A 16,121-nucleotide genomic window follows, 5' to 3' on the forward strand; every position below is an offset into this window, starting at 1 on the left:
GCTTTCTTATTTCTTCTTGCTGTTCTTTGGAACTCTGCATTCAGAGTTCTGAATCTTTCCTTTTCGCTTCTCTTCTTTTCACAGGTATTTGTAAGGCCTCCCCAGACAGCCATTTTGCTTTTGCATTTCTTTTCCATGGGGATGGTCTTGATCCCTGTTTCCTGTACAATGTTACGAACCTCCATCCACAATTCATCAAGTACTCTATCTATCAGATATAGTCCCTTAAATCTATCTCACTTCCACTGTATAAGCATAAGGGATTTGATTTAGGTCATACCTGAATGGTCTAGTGGTTTTCCTACATCTCAAAGGGTAAAAATGAATCCTTTTGGATTTAATGAATTGATGGTGTTTGTGTCTACATCCTAGGGTGTGATCCTCTGATCACAGAACCAGTGTCCAGAGTGTCCACTTAGGACTTTTCTGTCCTGAGTCCAAAGTACATGACAGCCTGTGGTTAGGGAGGAGTGGGGAAGGGGGATGACCTTTACTGGGCGGATTGATGGTTTGATTTCTCAGAACATGTGGGTGAGTTGTCATTGACATTGTTTGAGATGGAGAAACTGAGGTTTAGTAGCTTGTCTGACATCGTCAGTCTCATGAGAAGGACTGAGCTTCAGTCTGCTGCCTCCAGACTCTCCATCTGACTCACTCACAGGCTGAGCTCTGGCCCTTGTTTCTGAGATTTGCTCTGCAAGGGGCTTGGGCTCCCAGGTTACCTCTCTGGAGCCCTGCCTATGGTCACCAGAGTCCTGGACCCAGGCTATAACTTCCTGGAGGAGTTGTGGACCCAGTAGGATGAAACGGGTTGAGTCCCTGTGGCGGATTCATTTCAATATTTGGTAAAACTAATACAATATTGTAAAGTTTAAAAATAAAATAAAATTAAAAAAAAATAAAAAAATAAAATGAGGAGCAGATTGAGGGGTTACTGTGAAAGGACACTTAATAATGTGAAGGACACTGAGGGGATTGTTGGGTTACACCTTGGCAGAACTTGGCAGCAGCTGTTGCTCTTAACAGGCAGGAGGTAATTACCAGTTTCAGGGGAATTGACATCCAGTTGGCTTGTTGGTTACCATGGAAACCAGCAGAGGGTCATGCCCCTCCTGCCCCTTTGACAAGCATAGTGGAGGGTTCTGATCTAAAGCTAGAACAGCCATTCGCTGGGCTCTGGGACAAACATATAGGAAGGTCAGTCACGTGAGGAGGTGTAGTTGAAGCAGGCACTGGGTCAGGCAGGGGATGTAGAGAGGACAAGAGAAGAGCCATCTTGGGTGGTCTGACCACACAGGGGTCTTGGCTAAGAGAGTTGGTATGTCTTTTGATTTGTTGGTTGATTTCCACTCCGATTTGGGCCATTTGGGTTCCGTTCTTTCATTTCCATGTTTGGAAGGTGTTCAGTCCTAATGAAAGAAGAATTGCTTCCTGAATGGGACTGGGAATGTTGAAGAGAATGTTGAGGCCATGCCAGCGTTCATTTTCTGTCTAATATTATTTGGGGGGAAGGGTCTAAAATATGCACTCTGGCAAAGGTTATCAAGAAACTATTCATTTTTGTTGTTAATCTGTACATCGTAAATCATAAATAATCGCATAGAAAACTGCCTAAAAATGTACACTTTTTTTTCAAGGAGTTAAATAATTTTGTTTTTTTAACATAAATTTATTTCTTTTAATTGGAGGCCAATTACTTTACAATATTGTATTGGTTTTTCCATACGTCAACATGAATCTGCCACAGGTGTACACATGTTCCCCATCATGAACCCCCCTCCTACCTCCCTCCCTGTACCATCCCTCTGGGTCATCCCAGTGCACCAGCCCCAAGCATCCTGTACCATTTTTATATGACATAGATTCCTGTTCTCCTATTCTCACATAGAAATAACAGTGTTTTAGTTCAGTTGAGTTTTGGAATCTCAGTGTTGCTCAATTGCTTTTCTTATGAAATATATAAATGCTTAGCTGAGTTTTAGGTAAAAGAAGTTAGCTCTTGGTGCCTCCTTCACTGGATTGCTTTTTAGAATATTTTTTAGTGGAGCTGGAGTCAAGCTTGCTGCTGATGAATTTGAAGACCTTGCCAAATTCATTGATTTATGTTTGTATTAAATTTTGTCATTTATTTGGTATTTAAAGTGCAGATTTTTGACTATTATGTTGTCTTTGTCTCACTATGTTTTAAAAGTATAAATTTTTACTTTGGTATATCCCCATTAATGTGCTTTTGCATGCCATACCTTTTATATTTGTAGGTGTATTTGCCAAGCCTTGAAAGATAAGGTCACAATTTTAGTGACTCATCAGTTGCAGTACCTAAAAGCTGCAAGTAAGATTCTGCAATTGGAAAATGTAAGTAGTTTCTAGAAATCTGTGGAGCTTGCTAGCACTCTCCTAGGAGTCATGATAAATGCCCTCTTCTCCCTCAGTTTTTTGCCCCCTTCTTCCCAGAGCTGGTGGTACTCATGCCCTGAGGATGAATTCAAAGACCATAGAAATGTCACTATTATGCTCTAAGCCACATAAACCCTAAAGTGTATAAAATTGCTACTGTAGAATTACTGAGTCATCACTGTTCTAATGAAATTTGTTAAGGATAATAATGCTATATTATATACAAGATTTTGTTTTCCCCTTCCAGGATTTGAGTCAGAGTATACTAATTTGGAAATTATAGATACTAAGACCCATTGTAACCATGTTATAGTCAAACGCAGTTTGCTAAACATCTTCCATTAGCACCAGAAGTGAGGCTGGGTAGCCGAGCACCTGGGTCAGAGATGCCCACTCTGCTGGTGTCTCCAGTTGCTGGTCTCCCTGTGCAGGTCTCTGCCGGTGCCAGCCGGCAAAGTCCATCAGGTCCCGAGAACATGCACGGCGGGGCTGAGAAAAGAAACTAAAGCAAGAGAAATCTACAACAAAGATGGGGTCGAGAGGTTCAGACACGTCTCCACGAAGGGACGCAGTCTGACACCAACTTTATTCAGCATCTCATATTTATACAGAAGAGCGTGAGAAAGACAAGACAGTTAACATTTTCTTTGTTTGACCTATACATCTTACAAACAGTCACAAGAAATCTTGAGAGCATGGGAATGGCACCCTGTTATTATTTCTTACACCAGATAACATTTCTCTGTGCGTGAGAAGTTTGCACAGAACTCCAGGTGCCTGCAGTAAATAAGCGCGTAATCTCTGGGGTGGCGGGACAGAGAGCTATGTTTGCAAGCAAACCCTCAAGACTGAGGCAGCTCCCAGAGCTGTGTCCTTCGGACAAAGGACCCCGTTCTCACGGGCAGCTCTCCGCAGGTCTCTATGTGCCTGATCCATGTGGGAGCCTGTGCAGCAGGAGGTCAAGGCCCTGCCTTCACGGGGCTCCTGTTCTTATGGGGATGGGTGTGACAGAAAGGGTGACATCCTGGCCTCTTTGAGGAGCTGCTGCCTCATGGGGTCTGAGTGACATGAAGGTGGAGGCCACACAGTCACCTGGGGGAGGGGGTCTGAAGCAGGGGGTCCTCAGGATGAGGCTGACCTGGCAGGTTGGAGGAACAGCAGGAAGACCAGTGTGTCTGAGGAGAGTGAGCAGGGGGACAGGAGGGAGCTGGTCTCTGAGCAATGGGCAGGGGACCGGAAGTGGGATGGAAGCCTTGGATGGTCCAGAGCAGAGGAGGGATGTGGTCTGATGTGAGAGTTAAGAGAGTCCTATGATGCACTGGAGGGGTAACAGCAGAAGCAGTTACAAGTCTTAGTAATGCTGAGGAGACAGCAGCATGGGCTTAAGCTAGGATGTCAGTTTCTAGAGCTGCTGTAACAAAGCGCCGCAAACTGGGTGAATTAAAACAACAGAAGTTTGTCATTTCCCTGTTCTGGAGGCTATGGGTCCCAAATCCAGGTACTGGCAGGGCCATTCTCCCACTGAAGACTCCAGCGGGGGGAGAATCCTTCCCTCCAGCCTCTGGTGCTCATCTGCTTCCCTTGGTGTTCCTTGGCTTCTAACTGCAGCACTGTGGTTTCTGCCTCTAATGTCACATGGCCATTGTCCCCGTGTCTGTCTGGGTCTTTTCTCATAAGGCCATGAGTATTACTGGATGTAGGGTCACCCTGTTCCAGTCTGACCTTATCTTTACTTGATTACATCTGCAAAGAGCCTGTATCTAAATAACGTCATACCCACAGATGTCATGTTTAGGGCTTGAACGTACTTTTGGGGGGCCACCATTCAATCCACAACTCCTAGTGTGGTTGGTGGTGGACTGGAGATAAATGAGAATATTTCAGGCTTACTGGTTGGTTGATGCTTCAGTCTTGGCTTGTTTGCCTCTGGGCCTCAGCAACAGTGTCCTAAACCCTTGTCTGCTCCACAGGCCCGTGGCCAGATTCCTCACTTATCAAGTGAAGTTCTACTCTGGGAAAGATTATTAAAATGTACAATCTCTAACTCCATAGAAGTAGTTCCATGTGTAGATTCTCCACTCCCCTAGGAATGTGGGGCTCAGATTTCTCAAACATGTTGTTGTTTAGTTGCTCAGTCATGTCTGACTCTTTGCAACCCCATGGACTGTAGCCCACCCAGCTCCTTTGTCCATGGGATTTTCCAAGAATACTGGAGTGGCCTGCCATTTCTTATGTTAATGATATCCATCTTTAACACATGAGAACATATTTCTTTCATATACCCCAGCACCTAACACAGCGTTTGGCAGAGAACACAATGCTCAGTTCTATGTCAAGCTGAACCGAACTAGATTTGTCCTCCAGAATTTCAGACCTAATGATCACTTTCTTACAAAAATCATAACTTAAGATCCGTTTACTTCTCTTGATTAGCATTTATATTAGGTTAGTATTAACAAATGCAAATACATGCCTTTCGATTTTTTTTTAATTTTAGGGTGAAATGGTGGAAAAGGGGCCTTACACTGAGTTCCTGAAATCCAGAATAGATTCTGACTCCCTTTCAAAGAAGAAGACTGAGGAGCCTGAACCATCTTCCAAGTCTCCAGACCAGCCTCAAGAGTCCTCCACACAGTCAATGAAAGATGCAGCCCCAGAGGACCACGATGTGAGTTTCTCATCCTGCAACATGTCCAGATCCATCTGCTCTTGGTGGCCTTGTGGGCCTTCAATCTGCTCCAGTTATACATACACAGGTCCTCCTCGATATCCAAACCCAGGAGCCTGGATGATTCTGATAAGTGTTCAGATTAGTCCCTCACATTCCACACTCAGGAATCACTCTCTGAAATTCAGGAACCACATAGATTTTGATCACATGCTGTCCCCTGCTACCCAGATTCACCTTACTCCAACTTGCTGTGCAAGCTCAGTTTACTGTATTTGACTAGTATTTTGAGGCTCAGTTATGTTTTATGTTTCCATCATTGAGTGACAAAATAAAAGATTACAAGCTAAACATTAGTTCAATATCATTTTGTGTATTATTTTGAACAAGCTTCTGCATTTATACTTGAATTGGGTATGGTGTGCTTGTGTTGAGAATCATGATTGACTTTAAGCAAAACTAGCCAACCGTGAATAGCCTCATGCAGATGATGTTTTTTTTTTTTTTTTCCCTAATGGATCCCTAGGAATGGGATGGCTGGGTCCAAGCATAAATGCATATGTGGTTTTTCTAGGTATTTCCACACCCTTCTCTTTAGAAGACAGACTTTTCACTCCTGCCAGCATATGAGTTTTGTATGTGTCCCCACCTTTTTGCAATGAAAGTTACTGTTGAACTTTTGATATTTGGGGATTAATTACTTAATGTTTTATCTCTCACTGACATTTTTCCCCTCACAGACTGAGGATATACTGGTTAAACTACCCCTGGAGGACGATTCAAAGGGACAAGTTGGTTGTAAGACCTACAAGAATTACTTCACAGCTGGTACTCACTGGTCTATCATCATTTTCCTTATTCTAGTGAACATCGCAGCTCAGGTAAATAAGGACATTTATTTTGCTTTGTGCCCTCAGTTTGGTATTTACATATTATTTGTACTTTATATGGGCTTCCCTGGTGGCTCAGATGGTAAAGCGTCTTCCTGCAATGCTGGAGACGCCAGTTCGATTCCTGGGTCAGGAAGATCACCTGGAGAAGGAAATGTCAATCCACTCCAGCACTCTTGTCTGGAAAATCACATGGACAGAGGAGCCTGATAGGCTATAGTCCATGGGGTCGCAAAGAGTCACACACGACTGAGCGACTTCACTTCACTTCACTTCACTTATACTTTATTTATCATTATTCTTAGTATGTATATGAAGATATTTAAAGAACTGGCCCATGAGGCTGTGGGATCTAGCTTGGTAAGTGTGAAATCAGGAAGGCAGGCCTGCAGGCTGGAACCTCAGGCAGGAGCTGACCCTGCTGTCTTGAGGCAGAATTTCTTCCTCCTCCGGGAAGCCTCAGGTTTTTCTCTTCAGGGCTAACTGACTGGATGAGGCCACCACAGTGTTGAGGGTGATCCCCTTTACTTCCATGCTCATGATGGATGTGAACCACATTCACAAAATACCTTCATGGCAATGTCTAGACCAGTGACTGAATCACTGGAGACTGGCCTGGCCAAGCTGACATAGAAAACTGACCATCACAGTACCTGTTAAGTTTCTCTCATTTGAAAAACTCCAACATTTACACTATTATTACTGTATTTGCAGTTCATCTGGATTTGCATTGAAAAGCATTTTTTGTGGGGAGCTAAATAAGTGAGCTTTACTGGTGTTGTGTGTACATGACAGAGAGCTTCTAGGAAAATAACAATGTCTTTTGGAGATATTAAAATGCAGCATGCCCTCCCCTGTCCTGTGGTCATTTGGGGTGTGGGGCTTGGCACAGACCTGAGCTGGAAGGACCGTCTCCATGCTCTGGAGCCTTTCCGTCCCCCATCCTAGTGAGCAGGATGTGAGGGTTCAGTAACATCAGTGTGTGAGTGACTGTTGTTTCCTGCTCCCAGGTTGCCTATGTCCTGCAGGATTGGTGGCTTTTAGACTGGTGAGTGATTCCTGGTCTGACCCAAAGTGCTGGAAGTCGACAGGAAGCTCCCTCCTATTCCCACAGAGCCAGGGAGGGCGGTGGAGCTTGTTCAGCCTCCTCTTCTAACCCTCACGGAGTTTCCCTGAAGAAAAAGTTTCTTGCTGGTGGAATATGACCCCACCCTCCCATGGTCTGTCCCCATGTCTGACCCTCAGCAGCTTCCTCGTAGACAGTTTGAGAACTGAAACTCATGATTCAAGTTGAATTTTTATAAGATAGAGGGACACCAGGCCCCATGAGCTGGGAATTGTTTTCCAGCATAAACCATGTCTCCTAAATTGAGGTTTTTTGTTTTTTTTTTTTTTTGTCTTTACCTAATTCTATCTACTGCATTTTTTTCTCTTCCCTATTCCATAGGGCGAATGAACACCACATCAATGTTAGTAGACAAGGAAATGAAATGAAGACGATCGATCTGAACTGGTACTTAGTAGTTTATTCAGGTAAAGTTGAATCTTCTACTCTATTATACAGGAGTGTGAAATGCTTTTAGTGAGCCTGTGCAAGCAACTAGGGCTTCCAGGAGTAATTCAGTAATGTCTTAACAGATTAAGTCTCAGTTGCATTTACTCTGTGAATTAATTGGAATGATTATTTTTAAAATTGACTAGAAGAAAGAGATTGAATGAAGACTTTTTAAATTTATTTTATTGATGTATAGTTGATTTAGTACAGTTGTGTTGATTTCTGCTGTACAGCAAAGTGATTCAGTTTCATATATATAGAATGCTATATATGCATATATGCATATATGAATATATATGTGCATATATATTCTTTTCATATTGTATGCCATTGCTATATATGTGTATATGAATATATATGTGCATATATATTCTTTTTCATATTATATGCCATTATGGCTTGTTACAGACTATGGAATACCATTCCCTGTGCTATGCAGTAGGATCTGGTTATCCACTCTCAGTATAATAGTTTCCATCTGCTCACCCCAGACTCCCAGTCCACCCCTCCCCACCCTTCTTCCCCTTGGCAACCACAGGTCTGTTCTCTCTGTGAGTCTGTTTCTATTTTGTAGATAAGTTTATTTGTATCATATCTTAGATTCCACATGTAAGTGATATGATGTTTGTCTTTCTCTTTCTGATTTACTTCACTTAATATGATAATCTCTAGGCCCATTCATGTTGCTGCAATTTTCATGCTGCATTATTTCATTCTTTTTATGGTTGATCAGTATTCCATTATATGTGCGCGTGTGTGTGTATACTTTCAGTATACCATTATATATGTGTGTGTGTATACTACATCTTCTTTATCCATTTATCTGTTGATGGACATTTAGATTGTTTCTATGTCTTGACTACTGTAAATAGTAATGCAGTGAACACAGGGTGCATGTTTCATTTCAAATCAGTTGTCTTTGGATGTATACCCAGGAGTGGGATTGCAGGATCATATGGCAACTTTACACATGGTCATCACCAGATGGTCAATACCAAAATCAGATTGATTATATTCTTTGCAGTCAAAGATGGAGAAGCTCTATGCTGCTGCTAAGTCGCTTCAGTTGTGTCCCTCTCTGTGTGACCCCATAGACGGCAGCCCACCAGGCTCCCCCATCCCTGGGATTCTCCAGGCAAGAACACTGGAGTGGGTTGCCAATTCCTTCTCCAGTGCATGAAAGTGAAAAGTGAAAGGGAAGTCACTCAGTCATGTCTGACTCTTAGCGACCTCATGGAGAAGCTCTATACAGTCAGCAAAGATAAGACCAGGAGCTGACTGTGGCTCAGATCATAAACTCCTTATTGCCAACTTTAGACTTAAAATGAAGAAAGCAGGGGAAAACCACTAGACCATTCAGGTATGACCTAATTCAAATCCCTTATGATTATACAGTGGAAGTGAGAAATAAATTCAAGGGATTAGATCTGATAGAGTGCCTGAAGAACTATGGACAGAGGTTCGTAACATTATACAGGAGGCAGGGATCAAGACTATACAAGAAAAATAAATGAAAAAGGCAAACTGGTTGTCTGAGGAGGCCTTACAAATAGCTCTGAGAAAAAGAGAAGTGAAAGGCAAAGGAGAACACATGTATACCTGTGGTGGATTCATTTTGATATTTGGCAAAACTAATACAATTATGTAAAGTTTAAAAATAAAATAAATTTTTTAAAAAGGAGAGATAAACACATTAGAATGCAGAGTTTCAAAGAATAGCAAGAAGAAATAAGAAAGCCTTCCTCAGTGATCAATGCAAAGAAATAGAGGAAAACAATAGAATGGGAAAGACTAGAGGTCTTTTCAGGAAAATTAGAGGTACCTAGGGAATATTTCATGCAAAGATGAGCACAATAAAGGACAGAAATGGTATGGACCTAACAGAAGTAGAAGATATTAAGAAGAGGTGGCAAGAATACACAGAAGAACTGTACAAAAAAGATCTTCATGACCAAGATAATCACTATGGTGTGACCACTCACCTAGAACCAGACATCCTGGAATGCAAAGGTAAGTGGCCCTTAGGAAGCATCACTATGAACAAAGCTAGTGGAGGTGATGGAATTCCAGTTGATCTATTTCAAATCCTAAAAGATGATGCTTTGAAAGTGCTGCACTCAATATGCCAGCAAATTTGGAAAACTCAGCAGTGGCCACAGGACTGGAAAAGATCAGTTTTCATTCCAATCCCAAATAAAAGCAATGTCAAAGAATGCTTTAACTGTTGCACAATTGCACTCATCTCACATGCTAGTAAAGTAATGCTCAAAATTCTCCAAGCTAGGCTTCAATAGCATGTGAACCATGAACTTCCAGATGTCCAAGCTGGACTTAGAAAAGGCAGAGGAACCAGAGATCAGATTTCCAACATCCATTGGATCATTGAAAAAACAAGAGCATTCTAGAAAAAAAAAACATCTACTTCTGCTTTATTGACTATGACAAAGCTGTTGACACTGTGGATCACAACAAACTGTAGAAAATTCTTAAAGAGATGAGAATACCAGACCACCTGACCTGCCTCCTAAGAAAGCTGTATGCAGGTCAGGAAGCAACAGTTAGAACTGGACATGGAACAACAGACTGATTCCAATTCAGGAAATGAGGACATCAAGGCTGTATGTTGTCACCTTGCTTATTTATGTTATATGCAGGGCACATCATGAGAAACGCTGTGCTGGATGAAGCAAAAACTGGAATCAAAATTGCTGGGAGAAATATCAATAACCTCAGATATGTAGATGACAATACCCTTATGGCAGAAAGCAAAGAAGAACTAAAGAGCCTCTTGATGAAAGTGAAAGTGGAGAGTGAAAAAGTTGGTTTAAAGCTCAACATTCAGAAAACTAAGATCATGGCATCCGGTCCCATCACTTCTTGGGAAATAAATGGGGAAACAGTGGAAACAGTGACAGACTTTATTTTTTTGATTTCCAAAATCACTGAAGATGTTGCCATTGGCCATAAAATTAAAAATGCTTGCTCCTTGGAAGAAAAGTTATGACCAACCTAGACAGCATGTTAAAAAGCAGAGACATTACTTTGCCAACAAAGTTCCGTCTAGTCAAGACTATGGTTTTTCCAGTGGTTATGTATGGATGTTAGAGTTGGACTATAGAGAAAGCTGAGCACTGAAGAATTGATGCTTTTGAATTGTGGTGTTGGAGAAGACTCTTGAGAGTCCCTTGGACTGCAAGGAGATCCAACCAAGCCATCCTAAAGGAGATCAGTCCTGGATGTTCATTGGAAGGACTGATGTTGAAGCTGAAACTCCAATACTTTGGCCACCTGATGCAAAGAACTGACTCATTTGAAAAAACCCTGATGCTGGGAAAGATTGAAGGCAAGAGGAGAGAGGGATGACAGAGGATGAGATGGTTGAATGGTATCACTGACTCAATGGACATCAGTTTGAGTAAACTCTGGAAGTTGGTGATGGACAGGGAGGCCTGGCGTTCTGCAGTCCATGGTGTCTGAAAGAGTCAGACATGACTGAGCAACTGAACTGAACTGCTGGCAACTTTACTTTTAGTTTTTTGAGGACCCTCCACTGTTTGCCACAGTGATTGCCTCAGTTTACGTTCCTACCAACAGTGTACATATGTTCCCTTTTCACCACACCCTCTTCAACATCTGTTATTTGTATTTTTCAATGATGGTCATTATGACTGATGTTGAGTGGTACCTTATTGTAGTTTTCATTTCATAACTAGCAATGTTAAGTATCTTTGTATAGATCTGTTGGCATATATCTGTGTATGTCTTCTTTGGAAAAATGTCTATTTAAGTCATCTGTCCATTTTTTGAGCAGGTTTGCTTGTCGTTGAATTATATAAGCTGTTTTTAGATTTTGAAAATTAAGGCTTTGTCAATCACATCAATTTCAAAGGTTTTCTTTCAGTCTGTATGTTGTCTTTCCATTTTATTTATGGTTTCCTTTGCTGTGCAGAAGCTTATAAGTTTGATTAGGTCCCATTTGTTTATTTTTGGTTTTATTTCTATCACCTTGGGAGACTGACCTAAGAAATCATTGGTACAATTATGTGAGAGGAAGTTTTACCTGTGTTCTCTTCTAGGAGTCTTATGGTGTCATGTCATATTTAAGTCTTGAAGCCATTTGGAGTTTATTTTTGTGTGAGAGTTGTTCTAACATCAGTGATTTACATACAGCTGTCCAACTTTCCCAAAACTACTTACTGAAGATACTGTCTTTTATAATATACATTGTATATAATAAACAAGTCTTGCCTCTTCTGTTGACGATTAACTTTAACAGGTGTTGAAGGTGTATGCATTTATTTCTTGGCTCTCTGTTCCATTTATTCATAGTCTATTTTTGTGCCAAAACTGCACCATTTTGATAACTATAGCTTTGTACTATCATCTGAAGTCTGGGAGGGCTATGACTCCTGCTTTGTTCTTTATCCTCAGGATTGCTTTGGCAGTTCTAGATTTCTTGTGGTTCCATATAAGTTTTAGCTGTATTTGTTAGTTTCATGAAAAATTTATGGGTAATTTGATAGGGATCTTGTTAAATCTGTAGATTGCTTTGGGTAGTATGGCCATTTTAACAGTATTAACAGTATTAATTCTTCCAATCCAAGAGCATGGAATATCTTTGCATTTCTTTGGATCATGTTTAGTTTCCTCTTTTAATGTTTTATAAATCTTTCACCTCCTTGATTATGTTTATTCCTGGGTATTTTAAGTTTTTTTGATGTGATTTTGATTTGTTTTTACATTCCTTTTATAATGTTTCATTATGAGTATAAAAAATAACTTGGTTCAGTGTGTCAATCTTGTATCCTTATGCCTTGCTGAATTCATTTACCAGTTCTATTAGTTTTTGTGTGGAGTCTTTACAGTTTTGTATATATATTATCATCTGCATATAGTGACAGTTTTACCTCTTCCCTCAAAATGTGGATAAATTTGATTTCTTTTTCTTGTCTTATGGCTGTAGCTAGGACTTCAAGTACTGTGCTGCATAGAAATAGTGAGAGTGGGCATCCTTGTCTTTCTCCAAATTTTAACAGGAAGGCTTTCAGCTTTTCACCACTGAGTATTATATTGGCCGTATGCTTTGTCATAAATGGGCTTCCCTGGTGGCTCAGATGGTAAAGAATCTGACTGCAATGCATGATCCCTGGGTTGGGAAGATTCCCTGGAAAAGGGAATAGCTACTCACTCCAGTATTCTTGCCTGTAAAAATCCATGGACAGAGGAGCCTAATGGTCTGCATACAGTCCATGAAGTTGCAGAGTTGGACATGAATGAAAGACTTATACTTTCAGTTTGTCATAAATAATTTTCATTTTGTTGAGATTTATTTCCTCTGTACTTAATTTCTTAAGAGGTTTTTTTTTTTTTTTTTATCATGAATGGATGTTCAATTTAATCAAATACTTTTTCTGTATTTATTAAGATGATCATGTGGCTTTTGTGTTTTCTTTAATTGATATGATGGATCATATCAATTGATTTGTGTATGTTAAACCATACTTGTAACCCTGGGATAAATCCAACTTGATCATAGTGCATGATTTTTTTTTTAATGTGTTGTTGGATTCAATTTGCTAATATTTTGTGGAGAATTTTTGCATCTATATTCATCAAGGATATTGTCCTATGATTTTCATTTTTGGTAGTATCTTTAACTGGTTTTGATATCAGGATGATGTTGGCTTTATGGAATGTCTTTGGGAATATTCCCTTTGCTTCAATCTTTTGGAAGAATTTGAGGATTGGTATAAGCTCTTCCTTTGTTGTTGGGTAAAGTTCACCTGTGAAGCCATCTGATCCTGGACTTTTGTGTGTAGGGATTTTTTTTTTTTTCAATTACAGATTCTATTTCATTTTAGTGATCAGTCTGTTCTAATTTTCTATGTCTTCTTGGTTCAGTTTTGGTGTGCTGTAGAATGGAGAAGGAAATGGCAACCCACTCCAGTATTCTTGCCTGGAGAATCCCACACACAGAGGAGCCTGGTGGGCTGCCATCTATGGGGTCACACAGAGCCGGACATGACTGAAGCAACTTTGCAGCAGTAGCAGCAGCAACATGTGTCTAGAAACTTGTCCATTTCTCATAGGTTGTCCAGTTTGTTAGTAAATACAGTTCATGGTTTATTTATGTATCTGTAGAATCAGTTGTTACTTATCCTCTTTCATTTATTATTTTGTTTATTTGGGTTCTCTCCTTTTATTCTTGGTAAGACTAACCAGAGGCTTGTCAATTTTGTTTACCCTTTCAGAGAACCAGCTTTTGGTTTTATTGATTTTTTTCTATTTTTTAAATATTTATTTCCTCTCTGATATTTATTATGTCCATCGTTTTGCTGATTTTAGGTTTTGTTCTTCTTTTTCTAATTCTTTTAGGTGGTAGGTTAGGTTGTTTATTTGAGGTTTTTCTTGTTTCTTGAAGAAGACCTACTTTACTATGAACTTCCCTTTAAGAACTGCTTTTGCTGCACTCTATAGATTTTGTATGGCTGTTTTCATTGTCATTTGTATTTTTAAATGTCCTCCTTGATTTAATCATTGATCCATTTTTTTTCCCTTAGTAGCATGTTTTTGTGTGTGTGTGCACTCAATTGCTCAGCTGTGTCGACTCTTCATGACCACATGGACTATAGCCCACCAGGCTACTCAGTCCATGAGATTTTCCAGACAAGAATACTGGCTGCTAAGTTGCTTCAGTCGTGTCCGACTCTGTGCAACCCCATAGATGGCAGCCCACCAGGATCCCCTGTCCCTGGGATTCTCCAGGCAAGAACACTGGAGTGGGTTGCCATTTGCTTCTCCAATGCGTGAAAGTGAAAAATGAAAGTGAAGTCGCTCAGTCGTGTCTGACTCTTAGCGACCCCATGGACTGCAGCCTATCAGGCTCCTCCGTCCATGGGCTTTTCCAGGCAAGAACACTGGAGTGGGAGTGGGTTGCTATTTCCTACTCCAGGATATTTTCCTGACCCAAGGATTGAACCCACATTTCTTGCATCAGTAGGCGGATTCTTTATCACTGCATCACCTGGAAAATCCAGCATGTTGTTTAGTTTCCATGTAATCTTTCTTTCCTTATTTTTCTGTGGTTGATTTCTAGTTTTATGCAATTGTGGTCAGAAAAGATACTTGAAATAATTCCTGTCCTCTTAAATTTGTTGAGGCTTGTTTTGTGCTATCGTATGGGTCCATCCTAGAGAATGGTCCATCTGCACTTGAAAAGAATGAGTATGTTAGGGTTTATTGGGATATAATGTCCTATAAATATCTAGTAAGTCTGATTTTTCTATGGTTTCATTTAAGATCTCTGTTGTGAGTGGGGTGTTCAAGGCTCCTACTATTATTGCATCCTCATCAATTTCTCCCTTTATGTCTATCAGTATGTGTTCCATGTATTTGGATGCTCCTATATTAGTTGCATATATGTTGACAAGTGTACTATCTTCCTATATTGATCTTTTCATCATTATCTAGTGTCCTTCTATATTTTCCAGTATAATCTTTGTTTTAAAGTCTATTTTGTCTGATATGAGTATTGTTGCCTCCACTTTCTTGTTATTTCATGAAATATCTATTTCTGTCCCCTCACTTTCAATCTATGTGTGTCCTTTGCCCTGATGCAGGTCTCTTATAAGCAGCATATTGTATATTGTATGCTCTTATTATTTTTATTCAGTATGCCACTTTGTGTATTTTGTGTGTTTAGTTCTTTGACATTTAAGGTAATTTTTGATATGTATATATTTATCACCATCTTCAACTTTGTTTTCTCGTTGATTTTTATTTCTTCTTTGTTCCTTATCTTTTATTTTTTCTTTTCTAGTTTTGATGATTTTCTTTTGTGTTATGCTTCTGCTCTCTTCTTTTTGGCTTTGGAATCTATTGTATGTTTTTGATTTATGGTTACCCTCTTTTTCAATTATGTTAACTTCTTCCTATATCTGCTTGCTTTAAACTGGTAGTCATATAAGCTTAGGGCTTCTCTGGTGACTCAGTGGTAAAGAATCCATCTGCCAATGCAGGAGACAAGGCTTCTAGGGTTGGGAAAGATCCCCTGGAGAAGGAAATGGCAACCTACTCCAGTATTCTTGCCTGGAAAGATCCATGGATACAGGAGCCTGGTGGGCTGTAATCCATAGGCTCACAAGAGTCAAACATGACTTAGCAACATGACTTAACAACATATAGGCTTAAACACATTCTGAAAGAATATCTGCATTTTCTTACTCTCATATCCCATTTTATGATTTTGATGTGCCTCTTATACATCTTAATGTTTACCCTTTTGCTGTTCATGTGGTTATCATCGATTTCACAGAAAAAAATGTTTAATCTATGTATTGGCTTATTTAAGTGATTTTCTGTCCAACTGTGATATTCTCTTTCCCATGGAATCTTGCTTCTTTTCTGTTTAGAGAAGACCTTATAGTATATGGTGTGTGTGGGTTGGGGGTGGGGCGGTCTTCCCTGATAACTCAGTTGGTAAAGAATCTGCCTGCAATGCAGGAGACCTGGGTTTGATTCCTGAGTTGGGAAGATTCACTGGAGAAGGGATAGGCTACCCACTCCAGTATTCTGGCCTGGAGAATTCCATGGACTGTAGTCCACAGGGTCA

The 16,121-nt window shown here is 40.3% G+C and overlaps 1 protein-coding gene across 1 annotated transcript in view; it reads left to right on the plus strand.

Moving 5' to 3' along the window:
- The window catches only part of LOC102286200 (ATP-binding cassette sub-family C member 4), a 134,824-nt gene that overhangs the window by 61,446 nt on the left and 57,257 nt on the right, over window positions 1-16,121 (plus strand). The window contains 5 exon segments of the mRNA XM_014478932.2: window positions 2,259-2,355; window positions 4,895-5,065; window positions 5,806-5,946; window positions 6,966-7,003; window positions 7,403-7,488. Coding sequence (XP_014334418.2) covers window positions 2,259-2,355; window positions 4,895-5,065; window positions 5,806-5,946; window positions 6,966-7,003; window positions 7,403-7,488 — 533 coding nt within the window.

The sequence above is a fragment of the Bos mutus genome, unplaced genomic scaffold, assembly GCF_027580195.1.
Source record: "Bos mutus isolate GX-2022 unplaced genomic scaffold, NWIPB_WYAK_1.1 CTG201, whole genome shotgun sequence".
Taxonomy (NCBI): domain Eukaryota; kingdom Metazoa; phylum Chordata; class Mammalia; order Artiodactyla; family Bovidae; genus Bos; species Bos mutus.